General features: G+C 34.7%; 3 protein-coding genes and 1 pseudogene across 3 annotated transcripts; 3 read left to right on the top strand and 1 right to left on the bottom strand.

Annotated features, from left to right (window-relative positions):
• Positions 1-61: 61 nt before the first annotated feature.
• Positions 62-2250, bottom strand: LOC116109721 (COBRA-like protein 4). Its single transcript, XM_031395947.1, has 6 exons — positions 2087-2250; positions 1906-1985; positions 1321-1777; positions 1085-1232; positions 717-994; positions 62-624 (listed from the first exon to the last, which is right to left on the bottom strand). The coding sequence occupies exons 1-6, from the start codon at positions 2148-2150 to the stop codon at positions 341-343; spliced, it is 1311 nt and encodes a 436-aa protein (XP_031251807.1). The 5' UTR covers positions 2151-2250; the 3' UTR covers positions 62-340.
• A 2460-nt stretch (positions 2251-4710) lies between these two features.
• LOC116109694 lies at positions 4711-5321 on the top strand. The gene is made up of 3 exons (XM_031395918.1): positions 4711-4783; positions 4876-4964; positions 5049-5321. Exons 1-3 carry the CDS (start codon positions 4760-4762, stop codon positions 5194-5196), a joined length of 261 nt encoding a protein of 86 aa, XP_031251778.1. The 5' UTR covers positions 4711-4759; the 3' UTR covers positions 5197-5321.
• Positions 5322-6400: 1079 nt separating this feature from the next.
• LOC116109693 lies at positions 6401-7949 on the top strand (annotated as a pseudogene).
• A 6622-nt stretch (positions 7950-14571) lies between these two features.
• Positions 14572-17874, top strand: LOC116109713 (PI-PLC X domain-containing protein At5g67130-like). The gene is made up of 8 exons (XM_031395937.1): positions 14572-14839; positions 14924-15046; positions 16310-16447; positions 16551-16649; positions 16759-17062; positions 17157-17380; positions 17490-17576; positions 17667-17874. The coding sequence occupies exons 1-8, from the start codon at positions 14756-14758 to the stop codon at positions 17700-17702; spliced, it is 1095 nt and encodes a 364-aa protein (XP_031251797.1). The 5' UTR covers positions 14572-14755; the 3' UTR covers positions 17703-17874.
• Positions 17875-18194: the final 320 nt, after the last annotated feature.

Genomic DNA, 18194 nt, shown 5'->3' with positions numbered 1-18194 from the left:
AATTGCTAAGTTGATTTAGCTCTGAGGGAGAAATGAGAAGCCTTTTTGTGATGGCACATTATGTTCTGGATGCCTATTGTTCTGGCAATATAAGGAAGAAGTATCCAACAGCAACAATGCCCAAACACCAAAAAAAATTCTCTGAGATTCACTATAGATGATACATATATAATTTGTCTACTCACAAATTCGATAATTCTTTGCACAATGCTAACGTTATGATTCCTCCAAAGAATTTTCAGGTTTTAAACCTCTGCTCCCAATTCTGTGTCCAAGTTAACCTTCGTTTCAAAACTTGAATGCTAACTCTCTTTCACAGTTTCAAGCTTGAGGACCAAAATTACCAAATAGCTATAAAGACGAATAGCACTACAGAAATCAATGTTGAGAATGAGAGAAGCTTTCTATAGGCAGAATTTGGCAGATATGGATATGTATCTGGTGGGGGTAGCATGCACTCATCACCATTGAAATATACTTTCCTTGGAAACGCCCATCCCTGCTTGAAAGTGAAAGTGTTTTTGTCCTTCTGAAGAAGCACTTCAGACTGAACATTTCCTAATGGCCCTGCTTCCATTAGCAGGTCATTATAGAATTTCATTCCATAGAACATTCCTGTGTCATCTGCATATTAAAAGTGACAGAATTGTTAAACCACTATCATTTAACAGATGTCCTGAAGTTTGAAGGATGCAAACAAAATTCTGGGAACTTACTTATAGATTCATAGGGAAGGAGAGGCTTGTAATTAAAGCTGAAAACTTGTGTCACATTGTTTAGATTCGGATGCTGGACGGCAAGACTCCACAGTGTATAGTTCATCCGATAGTTGAAATTTGTAATCGAAATCTTCACTCTCCAGTAGTCCTTGTAATTGAGCTTGACATGCCAGTGCACTCTCACAGGACACATGTGGTGCGTGCATTGTAACAATGGAGTGTTATCCTTTCTCGGTGTGTTTATTCCCACCATGTTCAGAATTTTCGAATCACTCCTGCATCACCATAATTCATCAGTCGAGTTAACCTGTCTTGCAGACTGATAAAGAGAAGTTGAATTGAAGATATTGAAGATAATGGCATACTTGACACAAGAATTTTTGTTCTGGCAACCGCATGCACAAGTAGGACAAGGAGTGATTGTTTCATTGTAGAAAGATGAGAAAGAGACACAACAACTTGGGTTTTTCCTGGCTAGAAACTGCGAATAAGTGCAGGTCACATTCCATGTCACTGTAGACAACACAACAACTAAGATGATTAGCCAGTGTAATTGAATCACTAGGATGAGATTTAAATCATGTAAAGCAACAGAACTTACTCAGGGCCTGAGTCTTTCGGCGGCGATCAGCTGTGAGGAAATTGGTGGAAGGAACAACTCTGGCTGGGCCACAAGTGTACCCTGGTCCTGGACCCAATAAAGTGAAGTTCTTGGGAAGTTTTACTGTCTTGTTTGAAGTACCAGCTAAGCCAACACTCACCTGGAAAGCTGAGATAGCAGATTCAGGATCTTGGCCCCATGATGACACAACTCCACCTTTGCAGCAGTTGGCGTATTGTTGATTGTAAGGGACACCAGGAAGCAAGTCCACAACTGTGGGATTCCTCTTGCAACAATGAGGAATGTTCCCTTTGAACTTGGAGCAGTCACCTTGTTCAGTGGTTTGCGCCCCCACCATCGACCATATCACTTCTTTCTTTGCCCATGTCCATCCTAAGGTCCAGCCAGGGCTTATGATGTGCCGGTACATTTGGAAATTGTGCATTGTTACCGTAGCCTGGAAAAGTTAATTTCACAACAAAATTTACAAATCTTAGCAAAATACTGCCAAGCTAAACTTAGATATCTTGATTATATGAGCTCATTGAACCATTTTGTTCAAGTATGATTTGAGACAGTACTCACCACATAACCATCCGCTGTCCAGGACATGATATCCCATTTAATTGTTATGTTTCCATTTGGATCCAAGGGATCATATGCAGCTGCAATATTCACAAAACAATAACAACATCAGATAAACATGCAAGGGAGAGGTAAGAGCCAAGTTAATCAAGAGTATAAAAATCTAGGAGAAAAACTGTACCTCCATAAGAAAATAGCATGAGAAAGAAGCAAGCTGAGATGATAAATCTCATCTCTGCTGCCATGTAATACCGTCGTTTAAACGATAATGGAATATATTAATCTGAAGCAACTATGGTAGAATTTGTTTGCAGATTTCTTGAATTTAAAGTCCTCACTTAGAGTTGTTTAGCAACGAAATGTAATGGGGTACAAGTGAATATGATGGGCTATATATGTTTGTGTACAAGAAAGCTAAGAGATTTGTACCAAATAAATCTTCTAGAGCCTAGAGATGGCTTACCTACTAGTTGTTACATACCTGTAAAATTTTCTTTCATCTCATTGCTTTGTGTCAGCTTCCCATATCTTGAAGCAATGACTTGTTGAGAATAACATGGAGACTTTAACTGTCATATGAGCACTACATCTCAGCGAAACTCCTGCTTGAAGGGGACACTGTCACACTGACAGGTTGAAAATTTGGCGGTTTACAGATTTCCTTCTATTAATCTATCTTTCCTTAAAGTTTTTCACTCATTTAATCATTAAGAATCACACGATTAAGGCAATTAAAGAAGGTGACACTACATTAAATTTTTTTCCTTATTTGATCATAGAAATATGCTTTTGAATTACTCCTCTGGACCTCTTCTTAATTTGGAATACATGGGAAGATGTCTTTCAAGAACTTCTTACAGAAACATGATGGTACTGAAGATCTTGTTTGGTAACATCTTTAAATGGGTTAATATCATATGATCTCAAAGTTGCCATCCATGGAGAAAGGGCATGATTCAGTTTGAATGAAAAGCAAACTGGTAGCTTCCTTGTAACTGTATGTAGATGTTGCCAACTAACTTAATTTCTAGTTTCTTGTATGAACAAAAGTAGGGTTTATTATTATTATTATTGTCCACGTTTATGTTGAGCGATGATGTGTAGGGAAAGAGTTGTAGAGAAGTAAACAGTGGTGTGGGACAAGTAGTGAGTCGCATTCTACTACAAAGACATTTCATCTCATTTCCAGCTAATTAATTGCCCCCATGCTTCTACACTCAAGTTCCTTACATAATCTTTTACATATATATATAATGTTCTTCTTGCAGTCTTTGGCGTTTGGTCTGGAAATCTCTTCGGTTTCTCACTCAAATAAGACTACGTACCTAAATATATTATTGCTTAAGTTCACATCATAGATTTTGTATAAGATTTCAGACAAAGGCCACATTGCGTGCATAGTTATTTGATCGATTAAAGTCGTCTTAACTGTATCTCTGCAATTCTCACTCACATTTTCTCAATTCTATGTGGGATTTTTGCTCAGAGAAGCTGATTTAAATAAATACAGGCTAACCTAATTTTCAAATTTAATTGGATTTAAAGTGAAGCAATGACTGTCTTCTCTTGTGTTGTGTGTGAACATTAAACAATCCTAAAACAGATGGTGCCCATATAATTTCTACTTTCCATACAGCTACGTGCATGACATTGCTTCAAGCTACTGCAAATAAAAGAAAGATGATCAATTATCAGCTACCTCCTTCAAATGTTCATTCGTGTTTGAGCCTAGATGGTTATACGCTTGTATCTGCAAACGGAACCACTGGCCCAGCTAACTAGGGGCTGGACCGAACTGGGCTGGGTTGGGTTCAATTTATGTGAAAGATGTTACTGAACAGTGTTGTTTTTTCTTTTTTCTAAATATTAATTTGTCATATTTTTTAAGAGTACACGTCTTTTTCCCAACCAAGGTTGCCTTAATGACACTTTTTACCTAAAAAGTTTCAAAATATCACTTTCCCACCCAAAGTTAATATTCCGTTACTATCCAAAGTCGATTCCAATGGCGAAAATTCTCTCCTTACCACCATTTGAACCTCTGGTCCCCTCTCTACAAAACCTCTTGTCGATTGCTGACCAATACAAAGTTATAGTTTTTTTTTCTTAGTTGATTTGTGGTTGATTCCGATAGCGAATATTCAATCGGTCACTACTATTCGACCTACGGGCTTCTACTCTATAAAACCCCTCTTAGCTTGACTCTTGGTAATTTGTCGAACGCCGATTGAGAAAGTGAAGTATATTTTGAGTATTAATAGAATATAGACTTTGGGTAGAGAAGTGGTATTTTGAAATATTTTTGGTGGGAAAGTGTTATTAAAGCAAACCTTGGGTGGGAAAAAGTCGTTTACTCTACTTTTTAATCACCGTTGAAGAAATCAAGGTAACACATTGTTATGTAGTTGGGCCTGGGTGACTCTTGGCAAGTTTGCAATAATAACCTTAGAGAAGAATGTCATAATCTGAAGATACTTCTAACGAACTTCCTGATACAAATTTTCTTAGTCATTATCATTACCAAAGAAAGCTCTCTTATTGGATGAGTTCCAAGAGACTTTGAACATTCTTCTAATCAAGATAAAGCTAAAAACTTGTCAGCTGTTGCTTATCGGGTCTTTTGAAAAGTTACCGAAGTTAAAGAAACAAGAGGCCAGGCCCCTGGTTTTGAGTTCAAGTCAAAGGTTTGATCCCTCTTGCAGCCCACTGAAAAAACCTTGGTCTTCCATCTCTGGCAGGCCTTTTCGCAAACGTTGTAATTATATATATACCCAACAGCACAAACATATAACGTACGGAGAAATTTTATATTATAAAGTCTGCTACCTTAATTCAGAAACAAGAAAACTTTGCCATGGGGCGTTGGATGAAGCCAGAGGTAAGCTTAGCAGTTAAACCCACTTAGTCTAATCAATGTTTATTTGATATTAAGTTCTAATTATAATGTTTATTTGGTGATGATTGAATCAGATTTATCCTCTCTTGGGCGCCATGACATTTGTGACCAGTATGTGCATCTTTCAGCTTACCAGAAACATGTTGTTAAATCCGGATGTCAAGTAAATAAATTCGTATACTTTTAAGTTAATTTTTGAAGCAGTTTTGAGCCGAAATTTGATTGACCCTTTTTTGTGATTTTGCAGAATAAACAAGGCTCATCGTACCATGGGAGTGCTTGAGAATCAAGAGGAAGGAGAAAAGTATGCAGAGCATGGCCTGCGAAAGTTCCTCAGAACCCGCCGTCCTGAAATTATGCCTTCAATAAATCACTTCTTCTCCGAAGATAAATGAATATTATGTTTATTATGGAACATTCTGGACAGTTTATCATCAACTTTGTAATATCATTGGTTTAACAAATCTTAGTTGTTTTGTTTCAAAGATTATAGTAATTAAAGTCCCGCAGTTTTATCCAATCCTGTTCTGTAAAAACATGTTCTATATAAGTGTTCCATTTCTAGCTGGCATGTAACTGTTCACAACTTGCCACCAATAATTCTCACGGTTCTAATCCCGTAACACTCTAGTATAATTATATACACAACAATAGAAGAACACAACTAAAATTTATATAAACTTCTGCCATAATCATGTAATTAGAAGATAACTTCGCAATAATGGGGCGTTGGCTGAGACCAGAGGTAAACTTTTCAACTAAACTAAATATGAGTATGAGATGAAATGAAATGACTAAAAATTCATGCAATTTCTTTAATGTTGATCGGGTTTATCCACTCCTGGCTTGCTTAACCTTTCTAGCTGGCATTGGCATCTTTCAGATGGGAAGGGACATGGTGCTAAATCCTGAAGTTAGGTAATAAGTTTCCCAGAAATTAAAAAAAACAAAAAACCCATTGACGAAAATTGCTTTCAAGTTAATATCTGAAGGCTAAAATTGGGGGGAACCTTTTGTTATTTTTGCAGAGTGAACCAGACAAATCGTGGAACGGCAGTGCGAGAAAACCATGTAGAAGGTGAAAAGTACGCGGACCATAGATTCCGGAAGTTCCTTCGTAGTCGCCGTCCTGAAGTTATGCCTAATTTAAATCGCTTCTTCTCTAAAGATCAAAAGATAATTGATCACCATTTATGATAATTTTCTCAAAGAGCTTGACAAAATAAATACCATGTTTTTCTTTATGATATGTAATTTGACTCCTTTTTTTTACACGATTATTATGTAACTATGCAATTTGTTTCACATATCTTACTTCTTTCTAATAATATTTTCATTAATTACGTGTTTGATAATTATGCTAAAAACGCTTTTACTATAATTATTAATTAATGATTCAGGATTGAGTGTCATGTTATATTTAGATTCAATACTTCCCATGATATTTGATTTCCTCGTGTTAATTCTCCATCTCTGTTTGTTTGTAATGTAAGTTTAATGGAGTATCCTCAGTTTTCTGATCTCAGCTAATTAAAACTGAGAAAACCCTCCAATCATCTATTAATTTACATTTGGAAAATGAACCAATCTTTTTGCAACATGACTCCTTCTCGCTACCTCCTTCCCATTATACTTTCAGTTTTGTTCACCACTGCAGCTGCCGGCTGCAACAATGGAAAGTGCAAGGTTAGTGTCTTTCTCATCAAGTCATTTCAAACAAGGTAATGCATAAATTAATTTTCTTTAATTTTGAATGTAGCTGAAAGAGGAATGCTCGTCGGATGGAGATTGTGAGGGTGGACTCCATTGTATTTCTTGCTATGTAGAATATTATTCGAGTTCAATATGTGTAAGATCGAGCCTTACTCCCCATTACAAGCATGTAAATAACTCTCCATCTTCAGGAAACATTAATGATTCTTTTGATTAATGGAAGAATTAGATTCATGATTCTTTTGTTAATTTCATCGGTTTTTTATTATAGAATTATTCTAAACCTTTCAACAAGTATGCCTTCTTGACTACCCACAATTCTTATGCCATTGAAGGAGAGCCATCTCGCACAGGACATACTCGACTCACCCCGACTAATCAAGAAGATAGTATCACTAAACAGCTTAAAGTATATCGTACTATTTCAATTCTTTAGGGTCATTTTGGCTAGAAAAGAAAGAAAACTTATTATCAGAATTAATCGACTGATGTTCATGTTGTAGAATGGAGTTCGAGCCCTTATGTTAGACCCTTATGATTTCAGAGGAGATGTATGGTTGTGTCACGGACTTGAAGGAATATGCCAAAACTATACTGCATTTGTATGACAATTCTTTTCTTCCCTACTGATTTTAGACTAACTAATTAAGTATTATACATCCTCTCTAATTCCTCATATCTGCATCTGAAAGAAACCAGCAGTGGAAACATTGAAGGAGATTGAATCTTTTTTGTCGGCGAACAAGGAAGAAGTCGTGACATTGATGTTGGAAGATTATGTTAGAACCTCAGGTGCACTGAAAAAGGTTTTCAATGCTTCTGGGTTGATGAAATAATGGTTTCCGGTCTCGAAAATGCCTAAAGATGGTGGAGATTGGCCTTCAGTTAAGGAAATGATTGATAACAATGAAAGGCTGGTAGTCTTCTCTTCGAATAAATCGAAAGAAAAAAACGAAGGCATTGCATATCAGTGGAACTGCATGGTTGAAACAAAGTGTAAGAAACAATCAATCAAACCAGGTACAAATTTTTCTTCTTATGTTTCATTATTTATTAGTAACAGTTGTGAAATAAATTTTGCAGATGGGGAAGATGGAATATTGGAAGATGGTTGTCGTCACAGAGATGGATCATCTAAACTTAATGACAAGAACAAATCTTTGGTACTGTTAAATTACTTCATGAGTGTTGCTGTGAAGCATGCTGCATGTTCACAAAACTCAGGGGACCTTGAGGACAGGATTAAATCTTGTTATAATGCTGCTGGAAATAGATGGGCTAATTTTGTTGCAGTTGATTACTATAAGGTATCATTTCTTATAGAAACCAATAATCAGAGAAGTATTATTTCTAAACTAACTTGTGTTGCTGTGTGCAGAGAAGTGCTGGTGGAGGACCTTTTAAGGCTGTTGATACTATAAATTCGAGGATGTAGAGATGATCAACTTCAAAAAAGGGCTGCACTTCATTCATCATAATCCGCAGAGAAATCAAATGTTTTTGAGACATGCAAATTAAAAGCATTATTTGATTGATTGATTCTATTTATTTTTTCCTTTTTTGTTCTGACATTATACGTTATAAAGAGTAATCACGTTTCATTTGATAGAATTTGAGATAGGTCTAACACGTCACCCAATAAGGTCTTGTTGAATAAAAGAATTACTCTCTCTTATAAACCAGTAGGCTTGAGCGTGCTTAGTTGGTGTGAGACTCCAACACTCTCGCTCACGGTTAAGCCCATATGTTGGATCATGATGCTGGTCAAGCACTCAGCTCAACTGAACATGGGTTCTAATACCATGATAGAATTTGAGGTGAGTCTGACTCCTTACCCAATAAGACCTTGTTGAATGAGAAGATTATCCCCTCTTATAAACCAGTAGGCTTGAGTGTGCCTAGTCGGTGTAGGACTACAACACCATTAATAATTTAATTACTACACGACTAGTATTAGTAAATCTTATTCTCTAGGTTTTCATAATGGGACTTTAATTCATTTTTCAACATGCATTACAAAACGTTCTTATTGTTAAAATCATAACCAAAACACATATAATAATAAAGCAGAAAGGTAAAGAAGATAATCAATTTATCCTGGTTCATTCCAATAAAGAAATTACGTACAAGCAGGCACGTAGCCAGATACAAACATGTGGGTTCAATTGAACACACTCAACTTTAAAAAAAAATAAAAAAAGTCCTTATGTTTTATGAAATTTATAATTTTGACCCCATTTAAATTTATATTGACCCCAAAAAATTATTAATAAACATTCTTTTTTTTTTTTTAACTTTTCTCTCTTTTCATTTCCTCTCAGTGGCGGATCCAGCCACTTTTTGGTCCACCCTCAAAATTTTTTTTTTTAATATTAATATGTATAATTTATATATTTTGGCCCACCCTAACAAAAATATTAATGGATAAAAATAGTAATATATAATAAATTTTTATTTTGGCCCACCCTGAAAGAAATTTCTGGATCCGCCACTGTTTCCTCTCATATTGTTTTTTTTTTTTCCTTTGGTTAGATACTCAAAAAAAGCTACTCCTTTATATTACAAGGTAAGATGATTTTTTTTTTTTTTTTTACTTAAAATTCTTTTCTTTTAGCTTTCTTAGTCGATGAAAGATCATGAGCTATGTGTTTTTGTTGAATTTAATAATTGGGTTTGTAATTAGAATATTAAATTCCTAGATTTTGATGTGAGTTTTGATTTAATCTTATTTATGTTAAGGTATGAGTTAATTAGTTGTTGTTTTAAGTTGGGTTTGATAAATTTTGGTTAGCTATTCAGTTAATTTTAAATGGTTTAAAGAATTGATGAAACCCTAAGTTGTAGAGATTTGAGGATTTGGTTTAATTTTAATAGATTGATTAATTGCTTGATATTTAAAGTTGGATTTAATAAGTTTTCATGGGTTTATAAGTTGAATTTTATTGGGTAGTGTAAATTATTTGAAAAGCTTAAATTACAAGATTTGAGGCTTCCGTTTATAGTTGATGTTTTGACCCTCCTGACTAAAAATATGAGCTACGTCCCTACGTACTGGCTACATAATTCAAATAGAATAATTTTATTGAGTTTCAAAAATTTGTATAATATAATAAATTAAATAAAATTACTCTATTTAAATACCGGATGTGTTACCTTTCTAATTTTGGAAATCTTAAATTGGGTGGAATCGTAAACCTTTAGAAGAAGAATAGAAGTGGGCTAGCCAATAGGCCCAAATATCAAGAGTGATGCTAAATGACGTTTGATTTGAAGTTTGAACCATTCAAAGTCCTCTTCAAGCCCAACTGCCTTGTTTGACCGTTCGATTAGTGGGCAATAATTTAAGAGACCCAAGACCATAAATTATGCTGCATTCGATATGTCTCCTTAATTTAGTTTCAAATTAAAAAAGATTGGACGTTCTGGGTGTAAGACTCCAATACTATTGATAATTTAATTACTACATGATTAGTATTAGTAAATTTTATTCTCTAGTTTTTCATAATGAGACTTTAATTCATTTTTCAACATGCATTCAAAACGTTCTTATTGTTAAAATCATAATCAAAACACACATAATAATAAAACAGAAAGGTAAAGAAGATAATCAATTTATCTTAATTCGCTTCAATAAAAAAATTATGTACAAGCAGCCACGTAATTAAATACAAACATGTGGGTTCAATTGAACTCACTCAACTTTTAAAAACAATAAAAAAAGTCTTTATGTTTTATAGAATTTATAATTTTGATGTAATAACTGCTTCATACTAGGTTACTCACAGAAATACATAAAGTAAAATGCATTTATATTAGCAAAAGTAAATGGGCCCGAAAATTTTCTTTTAATACATATAATCATTCTTTATACAAAGTAAGGTATCATTTGTAAAAGTTATCAAAAACAATGGACAGTGTAGCTATTACTCCTCGCTTGCCGATGCCCATCCGATCGCGTCCTCACCTAGATCCTGCAAACACAAAGAAAAACAACGGGGTGAGCACAAAATAATGCTCAGTAAGTAAATCCTCTACTCGTCTATCCCCGTAACTCTTTCTCTTACTTCTTTCCTTACACTCTTCTCATCTCATTTATTTTCTCTTTCTGTTTCTCTTTCACATAGCTCTTTTCTATTAACTTTCTGTTGTATGTCACGGCCTCATCTGACGGGCACTTCGGAGTGGAGATCACAAAGCACCCACCCACTCTTCGTGACTTCTACTCTTTCTCTTCCTCTATTCTTTCTTATATTTTCTCATTCTTCTCAGTGAATGTCCGCGCCTCATCTTACCGGAGGCACGCCGGGTGGAGTTCACAAAGCACAACCCACTCTTCGTGACTTCCGGTTGGAGTTCACAAGCACCAACCCACTCTTCGTAACTTCCGGTTGGAGTTCACAAAGCCCCAACCCATTCTTAGATTTTCTCATTCTCTTTACTTTTAATAGCCCATTCACAAAGTTCTCTACTCTTTCTCAAACTACTTCTCAACACAATTCAGGCATAGGGATGGTTTCATGCTTAAAGTTTTCTTCTTAATGCACTTTTAAATGCACAATGCAATATTGCATCAAACTGCCATCTTCGCAGGTCACACTCGAGCATAACTTGAGTTATACATCTCGGATTGCTACGGTTTTGGTCTCGTTTTAAAGCTTAGAACAGGGCTACAACTTTTATGTTTTGGTCTTAGCCCATTTTCAATCATTAAGGTGCCCAAAAATCACTTAGAAAGTCACGGCAATGACAGGGCGTTTTCACTTAGACATTTCATCAAACATTAATTGTGCATAAACAAACCCTAATTCAATTATCATTCTATTTAGTTCTCAACCATCCAAAATGAGAGAAAAACTCTCTTGTAGCATCACATACCTACATGGCAAACACACTCCACAAAAATTTCTCCAATTCTTCCAATTTCACCCATCATCATATCACATATACTTCTCATATTCAATATATCCACAATAAGCATAATACACATACATCTCATCTCAATTTCTCAATAATCACAACTATGCAATTTAAAATAAATCTCTACTCACTTGAATTCTTAAATTTTAGCTTGAGTTGGATTTTGAGTGGATTTACTTACTTGTGCTTGAGTAGTCTCTCTCTAAACTCTCTACTCTTGTTGGATTCCAATCATCTCTTAACCCTAAGCATAAACTTTATAAGAACTCAACCTTTACACAAATAAGTCATAGATAAAGAGTAGTAATCCTTCCCTTTTGATACCTAGAATCAAAGCCCTATGAAAACCACTTAAAGCCCTCAAAATCCTTGGAGTGAATGAAACATTGTAGAAAATGGGGGAGGAGTGTGGCGGTGGAATGAAGAAAATAAGGGTTTCAAACCCTTAACACTTTAGTTTATAACCACACTTTCCCATTATGCCCTTATTCTTTCTTTGAAATTCCATCTATGTCCCTTAGTCAATGACCATAATGTCCTTATTTTTAATGCATTCTCTATGAAATTCTATCTCTTTTCACTCCCCACAATTTCAACTAATTTTGAGTGAAAAGACCATTTTACCCCTAATGAAAGTTTAAGGGATTTTCTTCACATCTTTCTCAAAATAACTTTAACAAAAATTCAACTAAGGCCAACCAACCAATATTAACAATATATCGACCCAAATAAAAGCAAAACAATAAACATTTAAACAATACACTATAAGTTAACTATGTACCTCAAGTGGGATGTTACATTTGACACCACAAAATTATGAATTAACATTTTTTTATACTTTTCCCTCTTTCCGTTTCCTCTCATTTTCGCTCATATTGCATTTTTCCTTTGGTTAGATACTCAAGAAAAACAACTTCTTTATATTACAAGGTAAGATGATTTTTTTTTTCTATACTTAAATTTTTTTTCTTTTAGCTTTCTTAATCGATGAAAGATAATGAATTATGAGTTTTTATTGAATTTAATAATTGGGTTTGAAACTGGAATATTAAATTCCTAGGCTCCGTTTGGCACATTATTTCTATCCATATTCCTAAAATATTGTTTGTTTTGTTATTTGAGAAATATTAGTATATTTTTTAATTACTTTTAGACCCCTTAAGTTTATTAATTTCATAACTACCCCCAGAAAAAAGTTTAAAAATTAACAAAAACACCCCTACCCACCCATACTTGCCAGATTCCGGCAACCACTGTTGACGGTAGCCGGAATCTGTCATAACGGCCTTTAAACTACCAGAACTAGCCGGTAATTCATCGATTTGGCCGTCAGCGACGGCCATATCTTTGTCGGTGGTTGTCGGAATCTGTCACAACGGCCTACAAACGACCAGAACTGGCCAGTAATTCATCGATCTGACCGTTAGTGATGCCCATATCTTTGAACGACCAGATCTGGACTTTTACGTCCGTCGACAACTAGATCTGGCCGTAGAGAAGGCCATATCAATGCCCTACCCGCCAGATCCGACCAGTCTACGTCGTAACACCATTTTTCGGCCAGATTCTGACGGTGGTGGCCGGAATCTGACACTGTGGGTGGGTGAGGGTGTTTTTGTTATTTTACAAAATTTTTATATATTGGGGTGCTTAGTTAAATTAGCAAACCTAGGGTTTTTTTTTTTTTTTTTTTTTTTTGTAAATTTGTAAATTTTATCTCGTAATACTCCCCTATTCAACTACCCAATATTATTTTCAAAATCCTGTCTAAAATAATAAAACAAACGGACCCCCTAGATTTTGATGTGGGTTTTGATTTAATTTTGTTTATGTTGAGTTATGAGTTAATTAGTTATTGTTTTAAGTTGTGTTTGATAAATTTTGATTAGATATTCAATTAATTTTAAATGGTTTTAAAGAATTGATAAAACTTTAAGTTGTATAGATTTGAGGATTTGGTTTAATTTTAAAAGATTGGTTAATTATTTGATATTTAGAGTTGGATTTGATAAGTTTTTATGGGTTTATAAGTTAAATTTATTGGGTAGCATAAATTGTTTGAAAAGCTTAAGTTATAAGACTTGGGGCTTCCATTTATAGTTGATGTTTTGACCCTATTAACTAAAAATCTGAGCTACGTCCCTACGTACAAGCTACATCATTCAAATTGAAAAATTTTATTGAATTTCAGAAATTTACATAATACAATAAAATTAATCTATTTGAATACTGGACATATTTACTTTTCTAATTTTGGAAATCATAATGAAATTGGGCGGAATCGTAAACCTTTAGAAGAAGAATAGAAGTGGGCTAGCAAATAGGCCCAAATATCAAGAGTAATGTTTAATGACGCTTGATTTGAAGTTTGAACCATTCAAAGTCCTCTTAAAGCCCAACTGCCTTGTTTGACCGTTCGATTAGTGGGCAATAATTTAAGAGACTCAAGACCTTAAATTATACTGCATTCGATATGTCTCCTTAATTTAGTTTCAAACGAAGAAGTTAGATTAATAATTATTCCGCATTTTCATTTATTTAATTAACTAGATGGGAAGACACGTTCAATTATCTCAAACGTGACATCAAAAGAATTGCAAAACTATTCCTAAGCATATTCAAAATTTAATAAAAATAATCTTAAGAGGTTAGTCTAACGGTCAAGAATGTTTGCTTTATTCATTGATTTCTTGGGTTTGAATCACTTTCATATCATCTACCACATATGTGTGGTTTATCTTAAAACATTGAGCTTATAAGAAATTTAATGAGTTTCGAAAATTAATTGAAGTGCACGTAAACTACAGATTATAAAAATTAAATAAAAAAAAATACTACTAATAATAATAATAAAAACCAATACTAAGTGGATGATCAACTTGATTAACAAGTCAAACCAAACGGTTAACACAAGTCAATGAAAACCCATCAGTTTCATCTTTAGTGCATGCCTTAACGGCATCGAAAATAATAATTAAATTGGTTTTTAATTACATTAGAGCAGGTTTCATCAGGAACCCCGGCTCCGTATATGTTATTTAAATTCTAATCAAGGTTCTTAATCATATGATTATTTAACATATGTCGTGTTCTAATTAGAGTAAATGATGCTTGATGAACCTGAAGCAAATCCTATATAAACCCTCCCATAATTTATCTTTTTTCATTTGACTTCTTTTTTATTTGATATCCAACCTCTTCATATTCTATTTCTCTGTTTGGTGTTATTTCCTTTGTTTTCTCAGCCAAAACTGAGAAACCCCACATTGTTTCTCCAAGAAAATTAAACATCTCTATCATTTCTCATAGCAATCTCCTTAAAAAATGGGTGCTTCTCAAAACTTGTTTTCCATTCTGGTCTCAGTCTTTTTCACTGTTGCTGCAGCTTGCTCCAATGGACAGTGCCGGGTTTGTTACTTCATTTCTTCTTGAACGTTAAAAGAGATTATTACTTCCTGCTTTGTTTATAGTTTAGTTCTTTTCAATATGTAGCTACTGGATACATGTTCCTCAGATGGAGATTGTGAGGCGGGACTCTACTGCTTCTCTTGTCCGCTTGGATTTTCGGGTTCAAGATGTGTGAGATCAAGCGTTACAAACCCGTTCAAGCTCATGGTATGACATATTTCTCACTCTGTCTCTTCAGTTTCCGCAACATAGTTTACAAGTTCTTGAATTTAGGCAGTAATGGAAGGTAAGGGAAGGGAAGATTAATTCATGTGAATGGTACAAAACATGAGGTGGGGTTTGGGGTAGTTTCCAGGAAGGCCACAACTCACAACCAAAAACAATTCACACGTAACTGTTGCTGAAACGTGGGATGGCTACGTGGTTGGCGTGGCTGTCATTCGGCCAATCAGCCAAACAACAAGACCTCTCCTATTTGGAGACGATAAAATTATCATTAAGATGAGCAATAACAAGTGCGGTTAGAAGTCAATTTGTTGCTAGTGAGAAGTGCGTTCTATCAAATTAAAAAGTGCTTTTTGTAAAAGTAATGAGAACACATCTTCAACTGTTTAAAAGGAACTTTCACTAACAGTAGTTATATTACTCCAAAACGCGTTTTAAAGTTATTTACCTTTGTTTTATGTAAGATATGCATCAATTGATGTAATCAAAACTTGTAGGCGTTAAATTCTATTACTTAAATCTCTCGAAGAGAAGATTTGATCAGGGATTCGTTGAAATAACCAAAGAATGTTTGGAATCAAACTAAAATTACTCAGACACAAACAACGAAAATAGTAAAGAAAAAGAACATGCTCAATTTATCTTGATTCACACAAATTCGAGCTACATTTTATTGAGTCAATATTATTTTAATATTTTTTTATCTCTCTCGTTATAATGAATGTATTTGCTATAATTTTATAGATCATTCATACAAGTAAATAATGTCTTTATATATTAGGTTTATTAAGAAAAACCTAAAACTATTAAGATTCTTATTCCTAAGTCAAAAGAAGTTATATTCTTAATTTAGAGAATCTTACATTGGCTATTTATGGTATTAAGCCAAATCATTTGCGGTTTTTGAGGGCGTTGCCCCCTATCCCCACCCCCTCACCAGAGAGTGGCCCCTGTGTGTGTCGCCCCTTAGAAACGAACCCCTTATTGTTGAAGTGGTCGCCAATTCCAACATTTGAAACATTTTATTTTTTAGCTAAATCAGTTGTCAGAAATCCCTGTTTCAAATTCCTGTGTGGATATTCCATTTGTCAAAATATGTAGACTTCGGCAAATGAGAGTTTTTATACACAACTGAAAGCATGTTTCTTTATGTACTAATCTTTAAGGAGTTGGCATAATATTTCTTGAAATATGATTGACTAATGAGTTTTCTTACACTAAATTTTGGTGCCCTGTTTGTGATAGAATAATTCTCTACCTCTCAATAAGTATGCATTCTTAACTACCCACAATGCTTTTGCCATTGATGGAGAGCCATCTCACACAGGAGTTCCTCGACTCACTGTGACAAATCAAGAAGATACTGTCACTCAACAGCTAAATGTATGATGATTTTCTCTTGCACAGATTTTCTTTCATTTTAATATTTACGAGTTAGTTTACATGATTATTTGTTTTACCAAATTGACTTATGTTTATTTTGCAGAATGGAGTTCGAGCCCTTATGTTGGACACATATGATTTTAATGGAGACGTTTGGTTGTGTCACTCATTTGGAGGAAAATGCCATGACTATACTGCATTTGTATGTCAACATTTAATTGCTTTCCAACTCTTCTTAGATGTTTGAATCCCTATTCTAAGCGTCTTTTTAACTTGTCACATCTGGTAAAACATATATTATGCATTGAAAGGAACCAGCAGTAGACACATTAAAGGAGATTGAAGCATTCATGTCAGCCAACCCTGGAGAAATAGTCACATTGATCCTGGAAGATTATGTTCAAGCCCCAAAAGGACTAACAAATGTCTTCACTGCTGCTGGGTTGATGAAATACTGGTTTCCAGTATCGAAAATGCCCAAAAATGGTGAAGATTGGCCTCTAGTTAGTGACATGGTTGCCAACAACCAGACACTACTAGTATTCACCTCAGATAAATCTAAAGAACAAAGCGAAGGCATCGCTTACCAGTGGAGCTACATGGTTGAAAACCAGTGTAAGAAACTACCAAACCAAGCACATTTTTCTTTGTGTTTTTGGTTATCTAGTTTTATAATGATATATATCTGTCTGTCTTTTGTAATTTGCAGATGGAAATGGTGGAATGAAAGATGGGAGTTGTCCAAACAGGGCAGAATCATCTCCACTTAATGACAAGACCAAATCTTTGGTGTTGGTAAATTACTTCATGACTGTTCCCGTGAAGCAAACGACTTGTGTTACAAACTCAGGGAACCTTATTAACATGCTTCACACTTGTTATGGTGCGGCTGGAAGCCGGTGGGCTAATTTTGTTGCTGTTGATTACTATAAGGTATCAATTCCTCAACTACATGTATGAAATTCAAGAAAAAGAAAACAAGAGAAAGTGAATGAATGCAATTCACCAATATTTCATTAAAAAAACTTGTTCTGGTATGCAGAGAAGTGAAGGAGGAGGATCATTTCAGGCTACTGATACTCTAAATGGGAAACTGTTGTGCGGTTGTGATGATATCCACGCATGCGTGGTGAGCTTTAAAATTTTCTCACCTCAATTAAGAATTTTCTGATTTGTAGAATTTTCTACTGATTTTTAGTGTTACTTTTCCTTGTTGCAGCCGGGATCAACTTCAAAAGCGTGCACTCCATCATAATCAGCATAACTGGAAGATTTTCAGATTATAGATGTTGTAGACTTCCAAATAACTTTGAAAGAGAAACTAGCATCCTTTACAATAAGGTTTTTACTAATATTTTGATGAAGATCAAGTGCAGAAAGAATGTAAATAATATAATGATTTGAATAAATATACAAAGTATTTAGAATTTGATCGACCAGTTCTTTTCCTTGGCCTTCAGCAAGTACTTGATATTCATAAATTAATTAGATTTCATCATCTCTCTGAGATATAACATAAAGTAGCAAAGGTGGATGATGAGGTGATTGAAGATGGCGTGATAGTAAAAAAAATAAAAGAGGATCTAAGTTTACATAGCCTCTTGAATCGAGTACCCATAGCATCTAATAGAGGTGACCATTGAAACTCTTACTCGACCAATAGTTTTAGGACCCTGAAGAATTAGTTGAGGTGCGTACAAACTAGTCCGAACACCCTTGATCATAATCTTTGAAACTATGCATTAGG

The sequence above is a fragment of the Pistacia vera genome, unplaced genomic scaffold, assembly GCF_008641045.1.
Source record: "Pistacia vera cultivar Batoury unplaced genomic scaffold, PisVer_v2 Contig588, whole genome shotgun sequence".
NCBI lineage: Eukaryota > Viridiplantae > Streptophyta > Magnoliopsida > Sapindales > Anacardiaceae > Pistacia > Pistacia vera.
Note: the sequence above shows the minus strand (reverse complement) of the source record. Positions and strands in the feature narration are given on the sequence as shown.

What these genes read in the sequence shown, in the direction of transcription:
- LOC116109721 (XM_031395947.1), bottom strand. Translation starts at nt 2,150, where the DNA reads ATGGCAGCAGAGATGAGATTTATCATCTCAGCTTGCTTCTTTCTCATG. An exon ending in AACAAAAATTCTTGTGTCAA is followed by an intron (nt 995 to 1,084) that starts GTATGCCATTAT and finishes ATGGTGATGCAG; the next exon opens with GAGTGATTCGAAAATTCTGA. An exon ending in CCTTCCCTATGAATCTATAA is followed by an intron (nt 625 to 716) that starts GTAAGTTCCCAG and finishes TTTAATATGCAG; the next exon opens with ATGACACAGGAATGTTCTAT.
- LOC116109694 (XM_031395918.1), top strand. Translation starts at nt 4,760, where the DNA reads ATGGGGCGTTGGATGAAGCCAGAG. An exon ending in GGCGTTGGATGAAGCCAGAG is followed by an intron (nt 4,784 to 4,875) that starts GTAAGCTTAGCA and finishes TGATTGAATCAG; the next exon opens with ATTTATCCTCTCTTGGGCGC. An exon ending in TTGTTAAATCCGGATGTCAA is followed by an intron (nt 4,965 to 5,048) that starts GTAAATAAATTC and finishes GTGATTTTGCAG; the next exon opens with AATAAACAAGGCTCATCGTA.
- LOC116109713 (XM_031395937.1), top strand. Translation starts at nt 14,756, where the DNA reads ATGGGTGCTTCTCAAAACTTGTTTTCCATTCTGGTCTCAGTCTTTTTC. An exon ending in CAAACCCGTTCAAGCTCATG is followed by an intron (nt 15,047 to 16,309) that starts GTATGACATATT and finishes TGTTTGTGATAG; the next exon opens with AATAATTCTCTACCTCTCAA. An exon ending in CTGTCACTCAACAGCTAAAT is followed by an intron (nt 16,448 to 16,550) that starts GTATGATGATTT and finishes TTTATTTTGCAG; the next exon opens with AATGGAGTTCGAGCCCTTAT.